Source organism: Dreissena polymorpha, chromosome 15 (genome assembly GCF_020536995.1).
Source record: "Dreissena polymorpha isolate Duluth1 chromosome 15, UMN_Dpol_1.0, whole genome shotgun sequence".
NCBI classification, from domain to species: Eukaryota; Metazoa; Mollusca; class Bivalvia; order Myida; family Dreissenidae; genus Dreissena; species Dreissena polymorpha.
In genome coordinates this window covers 55931686-55949882 of record NC_068369.1, presented here as the reverse complement: position 1 = coordinate 55949882, position 18197 = coordinate 55931686, and the positions used below count along the sequence as shown (strand labels likewise).

At 36.6% G+C, this 18197-nt stretch overlaps 2 protein-coding genes across 7 annotated transcripts in view; one reads left to right on the top strand and one right to left on the bottom strand.

Moving 5' to 3' along the window:
- LOC127860125 (gamma-glutamylaminecyclotransferase A-like) overlaps window positions 1-4122 on the top strand; it is a 98234-nt gene extending 94112 nt beyond the window's left edge. The window contains exons 1-2 of one of the 2 annotated variants that reach the window (XM_052397973.1): window positions 2510-2932; window positions 3413-4122. In XM_052397973.1, the coding sequence (XP_052253933.1) occupies window positions 2747-2932; window positions 3413-3868 (642 nt within the window). In that variant the 5' untranslated portion in view covers window positions 2510-2746 and the 3' untranslated portion in view covers window positions 3869-4122. Of the gene's footprint in view, window positions 1-2509; window positions 2933-3412 lie in introns of those variants that run through there. The other variant, XM_052397972.1, reaches the window with a different exon arrangement.
- Window positions 4123-7632: 3510 nt separating this feature from the next.
- Window positions 7633-18197, bottom strand: part of LOC127860122 (39S ribosomal protein L40, mitochondrial-like) — a 250497-nt gene continuing 239932 nt past the window's right edge. For all 5 annotated transcript variants that reach the window (XM_052397968.1, XM_052397966.1, XM_052397965.1 and 2 more), the window contains 6 exons: window positions 16703-16777; window positions 16106-16198; window positions 14961-15047; window positions 13086-13185; window positions 9737-9835; window positions 7633-8248 (listed from right to left, as the gene is read on the bottom strand). In XM_052397968.1, the coding sequence (XP_052253928.1) occupies window positions 8069-8248; window positions 9737-9835; window positions 13086-13185; window positions 14961-15047; window positions 16106-16198; window positions 16703-16777 (634 nt within the window). In that variant the 3' untranslated portion in view covers window positions 7633-8068. The remainder of the gene's footprint in view (window positions 8249-9736; window positions 9836-13085; window positions 13186-14960; window positions 15048-16105; window positions 16199-16702; window positions 16778-18197) is intronic.

The following is an 18197-nucleotide window of genomic DNA, read 5'->3' as shown; positions in this document are numbered from 1 at the left end:
GGAGACTCTTGAGTGGCATTGAGCTGAACCCTTTCCCCCATAAGCAGCATAGTGAAAATGTGCAAACAGCATATCACCAGAACATCCTGCAAGAAACTCGCAGTCTGTTCAGGTTTATGCTGTTTGCTGCTCATCAGTATCTAAGGGTTAGAAACGAAACCTTTAAAACTTGAATATACTTAGAAAGGTCTTTAATTTAATTTTCTTAGGTACTACACATGCGTAAAAATACGTATCTAAGTGGTACAGGGTTGAAGCTGTTGATTGTATGACAGATGCAAGACATAGGGGGATCGCAGTAGCTCAACATCAGCACAGAATGCTCAGGTGGGCTAAAATAATTGTAAAACTTACGTGCACAAGAATTTTAAGTGTGCTTAAAACTTACATGCTAATTGCTAGATGACTGATTGATGAACTTGTTTACAGTGAATGACAAATGAACATCCTCATTAAAAACAACAGGTTTACAATATTGATTAAACAAGAGGGCCATGGGCCCTAAGGCGCTCACCTGAGACCCGTAGGAAGTAGCTAAAAATGTGACTTCTAAAGTGTTAACAAGCTTTTTTAATATATAAATAACAGGAAAAAGACCCCCCCCCCCCCTGGCGGCCATGTTTTTTTAACGATCCGAACTTTTACCGAACTCAACCGTCGTATCCAGGGAACAAATGTTCTGACCAAATTTCATGAAAATTGGGCAAAAATGTGTCTTCTTGACTGTTCACATGTTTTCATTATATGCATATAGAGAATACTGCCCCACCCCCTGGCGGCCATGTTTTCCAAATGATCACGACCATTTCAAACTCGTCCGAGATATCCACAAAACAAATGTTTTGACCAAATTTCATGATGATAAGGCAAAACATGTGACTTCTAGAGTGTCCACAAGCTTTTTTACTATATAAATATAAGGAAAAAGACCCCCCCCCCCCTGCCGGCCATGTTTTTTTTAACGATCCGAACCATTTTAAAACTCAACCATGGTATCCAGGAAACAAATGTTCGGACCAAACTTCATGAAGATTGGACAAAAAATGTGTTTTCTAGACTGTTCACGTGTTTTCACTATATACATATATACAGAAAACTGCCCTGCACCATGTTTTTCCACCGATCATGACCATTTTCGAACTCGTCCGAGATATCTTTAAAATCGATGTTTAGACAAAATTTCAAGATGATTAGGCAAAAAAAGTGACTTCTAGAGTGTTCACAAGCTTTTTTTACTATATAAATATAAGGAAAATTACCCCCCCCCCCCCTGGCGGCCATGTTATTTTACCGATCCGAACCATTTTCACACTCAACCGTCGTATCCAGAAAACAAATGTCCTGACCAAATTTCATGAAAATTGGACCAAAAATGTGACTTCTAGAGTGTTCACATGTTTTCACAATATACATATAGAGAAAACTGCCCCGCCCCCTGGCGACCATGTTTTTTTCACCGATCTGGACCATTTTCGAACTCGTCCGAGATACTAGTAAAACCAAAGTTTTGACCAAGTTTCATGATGATTGGGCAAAAATTGTGACTTCTAGAGTGTTCACAATGTTTCTCTATAGCCATATAAGGAATACTGCCCCGCCCCCTGGCGGCCATGTTTTTCAACGGACCGGAACCATTTTTGAACTCAACCAACATATTATTAAGACAAACATTTTGACAAAGTTACATGAAGATTGGGCATCAAATGTGACTTCTACAGTGTTCACAAGGTTTTTCTTTTTTTGACCTAGTGACCTAGTTTTTGACCCAGCATGACCCAGTTTCGAACTTGGTCAAGGTTTCATTGGGACAAATGATCTGACCAAGTTTCATGAAGATCGGACGATAAATGTGGCCTCTAGAGTGTTCACAAGGCAAAATGATGACGACGAACGACGCACGCACGACGGACGACGGACAAAAGGCGATCACACAAGCTCACCATGAGCACGTTGTGCTCAGGTGAGCTAAAAAGGTGGTTATTAAAAAACGGCAGTGGGGAATACAGGTATGTTATATCATATTCATGTCGATCATTATAGTCAATGAATGTGAATTTTCATATAAAAATGCTCTATAACTTCAGTCTCTGAATTCAGATAAAAAGCCACCAAAATGCAGGATTTTACTTTTCATTTTCAAAATGCTATAGAGGGAGGACCTCCAAACCCCTGATTGCAGGAAGGGGACAACCCCTTCCCCACCTATCGCTTCGCCACTTCGTGGCTCAATAACAACCGTTGATGGGAAATTCGCAACCCCCCCTTTCAAAACTCTGGCTACAGGCCTGTACAGTTTGTCATTATGTTAATGTAGATGCCTTGTCTAACTTCTATATCTATTATGGACTGAGGAATCATTTCTGTTTTTGAGACAGCCAGCACGAGTGTTCAGGTAGATCTATAACTACCCACACACCTTTCAGTGAATGAGCGCTGACATGTGTACCCTAGCGAAATCTTCAATTTGTACATGCCTATAAATGTAGAACGAACTTATATGGGTCACTTTCTAGTACGCGTTATAAATAAACAGAGAGCTTACAAACGCATGCTTATTTGTGGGGTAGTTGCAATAATACAACTCCCAGCTATATTGACCCTGAGCTGTACGTATGTACTCATAAAAGCTCAGAGCATTCAAGAAGAACTAATTTGTAGGGGTATTGCAAGTGAACTAACATGTCCATTAAGGTAAAGAAACAACAATAGATAAATTGTACATTAATTGATAGATCTTTCATCGAATATGAAGCACATTATATTTGTGTATGGAACTCTGAAAACTGGTCTACACAACCATCACCTGATGACCACCGGAAGTAAGGGACACTGTTGCTACCTTGGAACAGCGGTCACTTCCGGGAAGTTCCCTCTCATAGTGGCTACAAGGTTTAACATCCCGTTCTTGCTGTTCGCACCTGACCATGGATACGTAAGTAGTGAAAACTGTTTTATTAAAATAAATGATCTTTGTGCTGTTTTACGAATTGTGTAATGTATAATACATGTATTCTAAGGCACGAACGTGTGATAGCACTATGTAGTCCATACGTACTTCTTTTGTAATGAGCTTGAAAAACGTTCACATGGAATATAGACTCATGTAGCACCGCCTTTATAATTATTTTCTTGAGTAAACACGAAGTACAAAACATTAAAATCGTTAGATGATGTTTTAGAACTATAGGTACATCAGACAGGCTAACCATAGCATAGCCAGATCTTGTTAAGGTTAACAGGCGATCCATTTTATTTCTGATATATTGGCCGTGAAGATGATGCGCTGAATTTTAAGTGTTCAAAACTAGAATCAATATGAGCAGAATTGATATACAATGCTATACATGCAGAATTATCACACATGCTATTTTACTCATTTTTATACTTAAAAAAAGCGCATTTTCTTTAACAGCATGTGGCAGGGGAGTTGTACGAAGTGGACGATGCACAAGTGGCAGCCCTGGACAAACTAGAAGGACATCCGCACCGGTATGAGCGCAGACGGACTGACGTAAGGGTTACATCTGGAAACGCACGTGATGGAACGCCTATAAATAAAGCAGTAGAGAACGACGATCCAGCGGCATTGGGTGAAGCTAATGGGAATTTTGTGAAGACCACTAACTGTATCAGAAATCTACCGCTTGATGTATCAAACGACGTGACGACAAAGATTGACGGTCAGGTGCGCATAACTGCAGGACAAGTCATTTCAGCCCATACTTACTTTCTTGTTGCTTACCAACCGCATCTGTTGGCGTTACCGCACTTGGTTTCCTACGACGGAGGCTTTGTCACACCTCCAGCGGACGCTAGCGATGACCTCCGCAGGGAAACATTCCGTGAGGTGCATACGGGGATACAGTAATGACAACAGAAAGCGAACCGAAACACATTTCACGCCCCAATGCCATACGCAGTACAGAACGACTACATCATGTTAACCAAACGTAATCAGCGATATTGCAAACATTTTTTTCCGAATTATAAGTTCCATGAATGTTATATTATCTGAAGCCATGTGTTTTATGCAGCATGTATTAATATTCACATTGATAAACCACATGTTCTTTGAATATAACAGCTCGTTTACCATAGAGCATGAAATATAAAAAAAAATACCTATTCACGTGTGAGTTTTACCTTAAGACCTTACAAACAAGGGCTGTTTGTAAAACATGCATGTCCCCCTATATGGGCTATAAGTTGTAGTAGCAGCCATTGTGTGAATACGTTTTTTGTCACTGTGAACGGTGGTGGTGGTGGTGGTGGTGGTGGTAGCAGTAGCAGCAGCAGCATTACAATACCAATACTTAAGAATGATCAAATGGGAAAAGGTAACCTAGCACTGGCAGTAAATATGGGGCTCATTTACAGGTCAGATTTGGAATCTCTGCTGTAAAATGAGATTTTAAATGAATTAAAGGGAGGCAAATACTGTAATAAAAAGAACATGCATAAACGGTAGTTGTTTCCCTTGTTTGAACCATGCTAAATCCTTAAAATGCCTATTTCCAGTAACTGTGACCTTCACCTGTGACCTTTGACCTAGTGACCTCAAAATCAATAGGGGTCATCTGCGAGTCATGATCAATGTACCTATGAAGTTTCATGATCCTAGCCCCAAGCATTCTTTAGTTATCATCCGGAAACCACCTGGTGGATGGACGGACGGACCGACCGACATGAGCAAAGCAATATACCCCCTCTTCTTCAAAGGGGGGCATAATAAAAATACAAGACTTGTAAAGGAAAAAACAGCAGTCCACTACAGAGTTAGTGCTGTCGGTATAAGAGCAGAACCTCCATAAGCTTCATCATTAACACAGCTGACGTACATGTTCGTTATTGTGTGATAAATTTTTGTTTTTATTTATTTCTGTACCATAGCAACCACATTTATGGTCTGGAAAAAAACATGAAATAACATGCATATTCATCGTATGACCATCTATCCACATAACGCGTTTAATCAACCTAGCTTACCGTTAAGTACTGTTTGAGTTGTGGCAGGATCCAGAGTCTAGTTTGTACTTATTTCTATAACCACAGCAACTAGCAACCAAAATACCGGTAAAGTGCATGTTCCGCGAATGGCCCGCTATTCAAATACCGACTTACATAAATATAGCTTGACGGACAGATGGAGAAAACTGAAATAACGTGCATATTCCAAATATGTCCCTCTGTCCACATAACAAGTTTCATCAACCGAGCTAACGTACATTTTTGAATTATCAAGTGATAATTGTTTTTGTTTTCAATAATTTTTGTAATCATAACATCTGTTACCATAGCAACCACATTTTTGTTTTAACGAAAAATATGAAATAACGTTCATTTTCCGATTGTGGCCATCTTTCTCCATACACAAAATTTCTATATGGAGGAGAACAAAAGCTGTCTCCATAGGATGACATATGCCCCCAATAAACGCTTTGATAGAAGTTATTGAAATGCACTAAGTGACCCCGTGACCTAGGTTTTGACCCAGCATGACCCATATTCGAACTTGACCTAGATATTGTCTAGATACAACTTCTGACCAAGTCTGGTAAAGATCGGATGAAAACTATTTGAACAAGCAAATTCGTTGAATTGATATCCCCCGCCATTATACTTCTTGACATAAAGTCTTCTGGAGGGATGGACAACGCTAACGTGCATCATCCTCTTATCCCTATATATATACTCATACAAAGAATCAATGAAAACTGTCAAAGCACTTCCAAGATATGGCTGCGGACACACAAAAAAAGCATTTTTTCAAAGTACAAAGGGCCATAACTCTGTTGTTATCCGATCGTGTACAATGCCATTTGGCGTGCATCATCCGCTTATCCATATATATACTCATACCAAGTTTCAGTGAAATCTGCCAAAGCACTTCCAAGATATGGCTCCGGACACAAAAGTGCTGGACGGATTGCAGGATGGAAAGACGGACAACGTCAAAACAATACTTCTCTGCCTATGGCCGGGGATAATTAGAGAGCAGACACGAACAGTGTGACAGACTGACAGTGCAAAAACTATATACCTTCGAAAGGGGGCATACAAAATTACAATGGGCCATTATTCGGCAACAACTTGAAACTGCCAAAATTCCTTTCCTTATATCTTAACAGATTTTGGCATTGTATTGAAGTTTGTCATTAAATGCTTTAAATTGATAAATGATAACAATGGAGCTCCAGTAAAAAAATGATAAAGAAAGAAAACAAAGTAATCCTCAACTGGGCTCGAATCACTGACCCTTGGAGTATATACTAGCACTTAAGCATTTGACCATTCGTTCTGTGCATTTTATACTTCATATAAGCAATCCTGGTAGTGTCACAAAATATAACGATAACAACAGAACTCCCCAAATTATTCGATCGTTTCGCATTTGGAACACTTAATAATTTTCACGTTTTTAAATCGTCAAAAGATGCATATATAATGGATATTTTAGAGCATGACAAAAGTTCAGTATTACTGTTTACGTGCAAATATAATAAATACAACGAATATTTGCAAATCTGAAACAATTTGTTTGAACTTTCAATTTTGTCAATTTACCAACACGTGTAAAGGTCCCTGTAAGTTATTCAACTGAAAAAGTTTTAGCAATATCCATCCAGTAGTTGAAGAGAAAATGAAAACACACATTTGGGAGTAACTATAACACAGTGGTTCCTTAGTGGTCCTTAGTGGTACTTAGCGGTACTTAGTGGTATTTAGTGGTACTTAGCGGTACTTAGTGGTATTTAGTGGTACTTAGCAGTACTTAGTGGTATTTAGTGGTACTTAGCGGTACTTAGTGGTATTTAGTATGACTGGAGAAAAGCACAGAAAAATGGCCATATAATTCTGCCAAAACTTGTACCGGTAAGTCAATTTTTTTTAATACACATTAAAGGGGCCTTTTTTACAGATTTTGGCAGGCATTGAAGTTTATAATTAAAAACTTTATATAGATAAATGTAACAATTTGATCTAAAAAAAATCCAGTAAAAAATCCAGAATAAAATTAAAATAAGGAAAAAAAGTTCATCATGGCTCGCACCACTGACCCCAGGAGCCCTGGATTAAAAAGGCTACCATTTAGACCACTCAACCATCTGTGCTCATTGAATAAAGGATGTTTTTATACCATATATGAGAAATCCTCGTGGCTTCACAAAATATAACGACAACAACAGAACTCTCCAAATTAATAAATCGTTTCGCGTTGCAACGCTTTATAATTTTCAGGCCTTTAAATCGTCAAAAGATGCATATAATGGCTATTTTAGAGCATGGTAAATGTTCAGTATAACTGTTTCATAGCAAATATCATAACTAAAACGAAAATTTGCGAATCTAAAACAATAATTTTTTAAATTTTGTCCATTTACCAACACGTGAAAAGGCCCCTTTAAGGTCATTCAACTGTGAGAGTTTCAGCGACATCCATCGAGTAGTTAAAATAGAATTCAAAAACAAGATAATTTTGCCAAACTTGTTGCAGCCTTAAGTCCTTTCATAACAATCATCTACACATTAAGGTAATTTTACTCCAAGTTTAAGTGAGATCAACACAGTAGTTGAAAACACAAAGAAACATTGAAAACATGAGCTTCAGGACATACAAAACAGACGAAGAGCTACAATTCTGCAAAAACTTGTTGAAGTCTAAACAAAATTCATAACTATGATACTATACACATTACAGCAATTCAATTGTGAACGGTTGAGCCCGACCCATAAAGTAGATACCTAGTTTAAAATACAAACTTTTTGACATAAACCGCAGACAAGGTCCATAATTATGTGCATAGATCTTTATCCAAAATTCCTGTATTTATGAAATATACACATCACGGTCATTTTATTGTGCAAGTTTGAGTAAGAGTCACCCAGAAATTGAACAAACAAGCATCAGGATGAAAGGGTGCACACTGTTAGTGGCAAATAACAATGTCAATTATGAACTAATAGATTCTAATATTTTCATATACACATATAATGTTTATGCCAATTCCACATGTTTCTTTTTTTTTATATACAATGCATTCTATACACAACAATACCAAAGCTAGAGTTATTTTCGATTCTTTGCTTTCACATTATCAATTATAGCTCCAGTTAATTGGCTGTACTTTTCCTTATCCTCAAAATAGTCTGTGTGGTCAATCCACTTGCCGTCCTCTGCCATGTAGCCTGCGATTGGTGGGGTATGGAGCGGCCCAGCCACAGCGTGGTTCATCAACGCAGGGTCCAGCTGGAAAACAGTAATACCGGTAGATCAGATGCATTATACAACTCATTTTGACGTGTTTGTCGTCCCTTTGAAATTCGAATTTAAGTTAAGACCTTTTTACTAGATTCAAGTTTTAAGCATTTATTTCCATTCCTAAGATACTGATGAGCCGCAAACATTAAGTCTGAATGTGTGGTTTGCTTGGCCAAACCGCGTTTGGCAATGAGATATGCATTATTCTTTTGTAAAGTCAGTATTATGGGTTTAAAGATTCTTATAAATCCATAAACATATTATTAACCATAAAATGTAGTTACTGTATAATTTGGAAAATATATAGGAATTTGACACGGTGGCCATTTCATTTCAAGCATTGCTGTTATATTATTCTAAGCCTTGCCCGATAAAAAACAAAAAGATCAGGCAGTAACCTGTTATTCTCTATATCTATGTTGTAATTGAGAAACACAACCAAGACAAGCAATAATTAATCAAGAGTGGATATGAATTTTGTACCAGACTCCATGTGGTGTTTTTTGCCATGGAAAGTAATGAAAGGAGAAGAGAGTAATAGAAAAGCATTATCACAAGTTTTGAAGTGTTTGCTATTGTTAGAAATAAGATTGATACATAAGTTCAGTAAGGTATTCAGGTTTGATGCATATGACTAATCAGTTTTGGTCACTTTAAAGTGATATTATGGGCATTTTTCACTGTTGAATTTAGCTGAAAAGAATTAACATGTCAAAAGAGTTAGTTAAAATGTGGTTACTGACCAATTATCTGCAACTCATCTTGCTACCAGTTGTTTATAAAAATATATTGTATATTCGATAGTTTACATGACTGGTGAGTCCTGTAAGCCGAAATGATCCGTAAAACAAAATTGTGTCTTTGTGTCGTATGAACGAGTCTGCACTAAAACTAAATTTGGTATCACATGGTGCATGCATGATCAGTTGTCAAACGAAAGTACGGTTGATATTCAAATGCATTATTTTTCTCTTTCCAGGATATTGTTTTGATATGTTGATGCTGCATTAACAAATATAAGTGTATATGAAGTGAAAACACCAACAGTAAACAACGGTTGCGATAAAAAACCTATAAACTGTTAGATGCCCATAATATCCCTTTAAGTGGTCTTGCAAGGTAACTATGCTAGAGTGATGTCTGTTCAACAGTGGTCAACAAAGCAGTGGGTTGTAGTAAACTATGTTTGAACTTTGCTTTTTTTGTAGAAATGAATGTACTTTTAGTTAGTATTATAGCTTTAAGAGCTTAAGATAAGCTAAAATAAGAACCACCGTCTGACTGCAATAACGGACAGGTTCAGCATTCAATAACAACTGAGAGGTACATGTAGTTCTGAGTGGATTTAATATAGTCTCAATTTTTTAACTCAAGCACAATTTAAGTTAGGATGCCTGTAAAAAGTCTCCAGAATAACCACCAGTGAAAAATTTCATTCAGCATATCCTTTCCCAGAAATGACAGACTTTTTGTTACCTTAACTGCCTGCTTGTATAGTTCCTCTGATTCTTGACGCAGTTTCGACAGGGCAAAGACCTGCGCCTTCTCTACACGATGGAGCAACTCACACTCTCCCTGCAACGTAATAAGCAAAAAATGAGTTGCGTTCTGAGAAAACTGGGCATAATGCATGTGCTCATGCTCATGCATTTGAAGGACCACAAAATCTTTAACACCGACATCAAACCCCTTACTCTAGATTCACTGAAGATTTTTAAAGTTATTTATTCCTTTCCCATTTAGATACATATTTTGAAGTGTTTGCAGTCTCTTAGAAAGTTATATTTAATTGATGACCTTTCTTACTAGATTCAAATTTTAAAGGCTTCATTTCCAACCCTTAGATACTGTAAAAATTGCAAAACAATTTAAGAGACTTAAGGCCTGAATTTGCAGGCTGTTCTGGTTTTATGCTGTTTGCACACAGCAATTTTCACTTTGCCTCTGAGTGGGAAAGGGTTAACATATATATATATATATATATATATATATATATATATATATATATATATATATATATATATATATTGCCTTCCCCAGGAATTTGTTCAGGCGCCCCGGGGTGGGTTCTGGAGGGGTGTCCCCTCCCGACGTTGATTTTTTTTTTAATTTAACGTGTCAATTCACGTTCTGTGGTGCGTTATAACTCAAAGAAAAACAGCGTCAAAAGACGTCATTTGGTGCGCTATGACTCTTCAAAAAAATCCCCCAGTCATTTAAAAATATATTTTTTTTATATTGTTTGTTTTAAAACTTTTCCGCACAGATAGTAAAATCCCGACTCGAACGACTCCCCAATACATCCGTTTCAACCCGACTCTATTACTGTATACTTACTATTTTTCAAGTTTCTATTTATTACCTGATAATCCCGTTTATTCCGTTTTTATCAATCTCTTTCTGGTAAATATTTACGATAAAAGCTTTCAGTTATTTCTTTAACACAAACCTTGCCATTTTTTAAGTGACTATTTATAGATTTGATGAAATGTTGCCTCTGAATATGCGTCAATCCCCTGACCTGTTGTGTGCTTGTTAAAACGCTCAATACACGCCATTTGTATGCAATAGACGCGACGTTGTACATGCTGCATAATTTTTGCGCTCTTTTTAATTGAGAAAAAGATTCGACACAAAATAAATTTGCACTGCTAATTTGAAGCAAAAATATTTAACGTTGCGGTAACATTTACATTCGGAAGTGTGTTTCGGATTAAAAACGCGTTAACATCGACTTACTGAAATGGGTTTCGGATTACAAATTTAATTATTCCCATTTGAGATTTCAACAAATATTAAACGTTGCGTTATAAATTCAACGATAATTTGTTTAAACACTTTACGAGTCGAATAAATGTTTTGACGGAATTATGCATGAAATTCACGTTGTCCACGAGGATCACGGCCGGTTGCCATCATCAGTCTTCTAACTATCGATTATCGGACGAAACATTTACAAGTGTGCGTAATTAATTCAACGAAAATTTGTTAAAGCGCATTACGTGTCGAATAAATGTCAGAAAAACGAGGTGAATCAGTTCTATAAATGGACATGTTGAAATATACATGTACTGGAATTAAATAAATTGTTATCACATAATTGTAACCGCTATAATAATTAATTGTTTACCACTTGCAATTAATTTCTCGTATTAATTATGATTCATAGGTAACACTTGTTTACAGTAAAAAGGTGTGATGATGATGCCCGAAAACGTCTTTAATGTTCTGTACTGTACTAATTACCGGTTTTATATAACTCAAATGGTACAACTACTTGCTAATCAAGCCGCGATAAACTCTTACTTCATGCCCGACGTCAATCAAAAATAATGGTCGATAGTTAACCCCGCCCTCATAAGCATTCGCGTAACCGATTGGACGATGAACTTCACAGTTTGACGACTGGAAAGTTACCAGATACATCCTTGTCAGCATTTAAATGACCGTGTAATGTGGCTAGAATAATCGATACGCGCGTAATGCTATTCTCTTATCAGTGGATTATCCAATACCCCATGTGGTGTTTATGGCGATTACTTGTGAAAGTAGGTACCGAGTGCTCTTTTAAAACAGGGAATATTGATACACTGATAGGGAAACCTTGATTTGTTTGGACAATCTCCACTTTCTTTTACTGAAGAAAACACTGATCGGAAAAATTCAAGCGCCCCGGGGACTCTGATTTCGAAATTCAAGCGCCCCGGCAAGGGGCGCTTAAATGGCCTGGGGAAGACCCTGCGAGTGAGTGAGTATAATTCTTTTGACCTTTGAGCAAAGGGGCAAGATGTGAACAAACTTGGTAGAAGAACACTGTACAATGATATGTGTCAAAAACCAAACTTCTCAGGCTTGTGGTTGAAGGGACGAAGAATTATTAAAGATTTTACTACTTACATGTACGAAAAACAAGTAACCCAAGGGGCAGGGCCAATTTTGACCCTGGAAGATATATTGAAGAAACTCTGTAGATGATAATAATACAATGAAATGAAGCCAATATTAAACTACTGAGTCTCTCAGTTTCATAGAAGATTTTCAAAGTGATTTACTTGATAACTATATACATATGTTTCTATGAGGCATCACCAGTTTTGACCCCAGGAGCAGGATTTGAGAAAACTAAGTAAAAGACCAAAAGTAAATGTTACACACCAAGTATTAAAGCAATGACCCTTATGGTTTCAATAAGAAGATTTGTTCAGGTTATCAACTTTAAATTATTTTTGTATAGCTGAAATGACCTACATATGCAATGGACAAGAACGATTAGAACAACTTTGAAATAGGGTCATCCAAGGATTAATCCATGGCGACAACAATTGCATTTGTCTACTTGTATTGACAAATGTTTTGAAAGGACCAGTGAAATTCCCAAAAGCTAGGGTCTTACAGGATTAGTTAATTTGATTTTTAAACATGTATGGCAAATGAACCGGATGTGGCCATTGTAAATTTCATACAGCAATTATAAAGACCCTGAACGGTGAACCCATATGCTATGTTATGTTTCAGTTCATGCTGTTGATATAAAGATATGGAGATTTAGCATGCAAACCTTAACATAAATTTTCTGAGTACAAAAAGGGGCATAATTCTGCTATATTGAAGGTCAGAGTTATTAAACTTGGTCATTGATCACTAATAATGACATCAAACCCATGAGTCAAATTTCAAATGAATACCTGTAGATTTAACAGTGAAATGGATATGTGGCATGTTAACCTAAACCTAAGAATTTGCAGTTCTGGCGTGTAATAGAGTTGAACTATTTCATCCAAAAAGGCGCTAATAAGCTGAACATTTAAAATATATATTATCTCACCAAGACTTCTTTCCATTTGTATCGTGTCCATTCTTTGAAGAACAGTATTTGTTGCTCCTGCTGTTCAGGACTGATGGGCTCCACTTGACGACTTCTGCGTCTAAAAAGTCCATGTGTTCATTTTGAGGCAAATAAGTTCATGATATCACATCAGATTTAAGTAGAAGTCATTGATTGAAATGACTACACAATATTATGGGATTAGTAAGTGAAGGTTTCATTAAGACGCGACAGGTCACCCTGCTATTTTGACAAAACATATTTAACAACACCTATTTTAATAATCATAGACAAAATAAACTGAAATACCTCTCATTCTTTTTGAAATCTTCTGCTTAATTATACAACTTAATTAAACCCTGGAGTAAGTTTTAATACGTCATAAGCCATTTGCAAAATTGCAAGTTTGTTCTTTTGTTGGCACTGTCAGTTGTGAAACTCTGTTTTGAAAATAAACTTTCCATTGACAGACTTTTTTACACTTGAGGTAAAGGTAAAAGTACTTTCTTACATTATAATTCAAACATATTTACATAGATTTACATAATTTGAAGACAGTTAAAACAAGAGCACTGCATAACGGTTGCCAACGCTCTGCTGCAGGTGAATTTAAGAATAAATGAAAGCTTGTCAGAATGAATGATGAAGTTTCAAAGTTATAGGTGGAAGCATTTTGATTTTAGAGCAAAATAACAAAGTTTTAGCACGACGCCGGGGGATGACGAGCTGGCTATGACAATACTTCAGGTTTACTCCGAAAACAGCCGAGCTAACTAAATGACCAATGGTCAAATAGATTTCACCTGAGACCCAAAAGCAACTTAACTGTTCTGAGCAGGTAGTTTTCACTAGGTTTTACAAAAGACTAACGAAAACTGCCCAAACACCTGGCAGCCATGTTTTTGATCATCCCACAATCATATCCATCTCATCTAAACAGAATTTTCTCTAGTTTCAAAATGGTTTCACTAGAGACAAATTAGGAAAACAGCCCCGCCTAACAACAGCCATGTTTTGAAATGAACAGGAACTGTAGATAAAAAAATAATGATTTATTAGAACAAGCGCTAATTAAGTTTCATGAAGATGCACATGTAAATGTGACTTGACGTGTTCACAAAATTATTAATAAGTTTGACCCAATGACATACTTTTCACCAGATATGACCCAGTAATACTCACATTTAAGATGTTATTGGGACTCATGTTTTAACAAGGTTTCATGAAGAATGAGTAATACATGTAGCCTGGAGAGTTTCCAAGCTTTTTCTATAACTGGACCTAGAGACATAGTTTTTGATCCCACATGACAGAGTTTCAAAATAATCGGAGGTATCATTAGGACAAATGTTCTGACAAAGTTTCATGACAATTGGACTATAAATCTGGTGGCTTGTGCTTTTTCTTTCATTTTACCAAGTGACCTAGTTTTTTACCAAACATGACCCATTTTCAAACTCAGCCAAGATATCATTGGTAATGTTACACAAATTCTGTGGTAATATTACACAAATTCTGAACAACTTTCATGAAAATTGGTTGATAAAAATTACCTCTTGAATGTGCACCAGCTTTCCTTTAATTGTATCTACTGACCAATTTTTTTATCCCATGTTACTCATTTTCTAACCTCTAATATAATTTCAGACAATTTTTCTGACAATATTTCATTTCTATGGGGAAATACTTGCAGCTTCTAAAGTGTTCACAAAGAAAATTTTGACCAGGCTTGAATGACAAAAGGCTCTCACAAAATCTTACTATGAAACACTATGCTCAGGAGCAATAAAAACAACTGATTTTCACATGAATTTCAACTGATCAATTTTCTCAGAAATTGGTTCATAACACCAACCATGATGATAATCAAGTTACCTTGAAATTAGGTCCTTTCGTAATTGTGGAGTAATTTCAAGCTCTTCAATAGGCCGTAGATCCCGCATGTTGCTTTTTGAAAGTCTTCTATAATGCACATACCAAATTCATGTGTAATATAAACAATATCATACAAGTAAGAATATGACTATCATTTAAAATATAATAAACTTTATTAAATAATATTTATATATATATATAATATATAAATATTGAATAAAAAAATAAAACATGCATGCCCCTCATATGGGCTGTCAGTTGTAGTGGTTGCCATTGTGTAAATACGTTTTTTGTCACTGTGACCTTGACCTTTGACCCAGTGACCTGAAAATCAATAGGGGTCATCTGCCAGTCATGATCAATGTACCTATGAAGTTTCATGATCCTATGCGTAAGCTTTCTTGAGTTATCATCCGAAAACCATTTTACTGTGTCAAGTCACCGTGACCTTGACCTTTGACCTAGTGACCTGAAAATCAATAGGGGTCATCTGCGAGTCATGATCAATGTACCTATGAAGTTTCATGATCCTAGGCGTAAGCTTTCTTGAGTTATCATCCGGTTACCATTTTACTGTGTCAAGTCACCGTGACCTTGACTTTTGACCTAGTGACCTGAAAATCAATAGGGGTCATCTGCGAGTCATTATCAATGTACATATTAAGTTTCATGATCCTAGGCGTAAGCGTTCTTGAGTTATCATCCAGAAACCATTTTACTGGTTCGAGCCACCGTGACCTTGACCTTTGACATAGTGACCTGAAAATCAATAGGGGTCATCTGCGAGTCATGATCAATGTACCTATGAAGTTTCATGATCCTAGGCGTAAGCATTCTTGAGTTATCATCCGGTAACCATTCAGTGGATGGACCGACCGACATGAGCAAAACAATATACCCCCTCTTCTTCAAAGGGGGGTATAATACTAGCTTGTTATAACTTATTGAAAAGAATCTATTGAACACAAAATAAAAAATATATAATCAAACTCTATTCTACAATAAAGTGGTGTTTCTATATTTAAGGTTTAAAATAAAATACTGTGTAGATCTATATTTATTAAAACTTAAAGATAGAAAACCTCCAATATATAGATTATAAAATTCCATCAAGAGAATAATAGAAATCAAAACAAAATAAATACTTAAGTTCTTTTTCAAGTCTTTTCTTTCTTCTTGTGAGCTGTTCAGGAGAAAGCCTAGTCACACTGAGAGCCTTAGTCTTCTTGGTTACTCCTCTAAAAAATACATTTAACTCTTTCAGTGCTGGAACCAAATTTTGAAGGCCTTTGCAAACAGTTTGGATCCAGATGAGACGCCACAAAACGTGGCGTCCCATCAGGATCCAAACTGTTTGCTATTCTGATAATATTCTTTGAACAAAATCGAAGAAAATGCTTATTTTAGAAATTCAGCAGACAACATTTTAGCAGACGACAAATTTCCCAGCATGCAAAGGGTTAACCCTTTACCACTTAGATAGGTATATTGACGCATGTGTAGTCCCTTAGAAAGTTTAATGTAATTAAAGACCTTTCTTACTACATTCTAGTTTTAAAGGCTTTATTTCCAACCTTTAGTTACTGATGAGCAGCAAACAACATAAAACCTAAACAGACTGTGAGTTACTCAATGATTCACTAGATTCAATGAAATAAACAATTATAAACTGTTGAAAACAATAAACTGTTAAATTAGATATTTAGACCAAGACCATATTAGAATGACATTAACAAACATACTGTAGGTTTGTCGATGTATGGAAGTGAGACACAGAGCCATTGTAAAGATGTCTACAGGATTCAGTGACACCCACCCTGCAACAGAAAATTTCAATGTTTTTTACTCAAGTATTCTAATCACCAGTGCTTTCTTTAACTGTATGGAAGGATCAGACCACAAGGAGCAAACAAGAGCACCGCCTTGCGGGTGCAGACCGCTCATCTATTTTCTTTTTAAAGGTGAAGGGACTCTCCATTTTCAATCACAAAGGAGGGAGGGGTGGAGTGAAGAGGGGTGTATAGCATGGGAATGTGGACATTTATTACATTATTTTCCAAAAATGGGAAAAAAAAATGCTAAAAAAAAAGGGGGTGGAGGTGGGGTGGGGGGGTATTGTGTGAGGGTGTGGTGGTCATTTGTGAGATGATCTTAAAAAAAAAAAACATAGGGGGGGGGGGGGATTCGGGTGGGGGGAGGGGGGGGGGGTGGGGGGGATTCTTGGGTGCGATGGTTGGACGGTATTTCAAACATAAAATAAATATTTGTGTTTTTTATCGGTTTCAAAAAAAAATAATTTGGGGGGGGGGGGGGTGGGGGTATAGTGTTAGGGTGTGGTGGTCATTTGTGAGATGATCTTTAAAAAAAAATAAAAAAAATAGGGGGGTGGGGGAGGAGGGAGGGCACGGGGGATGGTTTGGGTGGAGTCTATTGTGGTATGTAAGGTAAGAGTAGTTTTGTCAAAGTATCAATCAAATCTAATCATAAATAAAGAAGTTATGGCAATTTAAGCAAAATTTAATAATTTGACCTTGAGAGTCAAGGTCATTCAAAGGTCAAGGTAAAATTCAACTTGCTAGGTACAGCAACCTCGTGATAGCCTGAAAGTATTTGAAGTTTGAAAGCAATAGCCTTGATAGTTAAGAAGTAAAGTGGATCGAAACACAAAATTTAACCATATATTTAAAGTTACTAAGTCAAAAAAGGGCCATAATTACGTAAAAATGACAACCAGAGTTATGCAACTTGTCCTTTTACTGTACCCTTATGATAGTTTGCGAGTGTTCCAAGTATGAAAGCAATATCTATGATACTTTAGGGGTAAAGTTGACCAAAACACAAAACTTAACCAAATTTTCAATTTTCTAAGTATAAAGGGCCCATAATTCTGCCCAAATGCCAGTCAGAGTTACATAACTTTGCCTGCACAGTCCCCTTATGATAGTTAATAAGTGTTGCAAGTATGAAAGCAATAGCTTTGATACTGTAGGAATAAGTGGACCAAAAAACAAAACTTAACCAAATTTTCAATTTTCTAAGTATAAAAAGGGCCCATAATTCTGTCAAAATGCTAGTCAGAGTTACATTACTTTGCCTGCACAGTCCCCTTATGATAGTTAGTAAGTGTTGCAAGTATGAAAGCAATAGCTTTGATACTTACGGAATAAAAACGGACCTAAACACAAAACTTAACCAAAATTTTCAATTTTCTAAGTTTAAAAAGGGCACATAATTCTG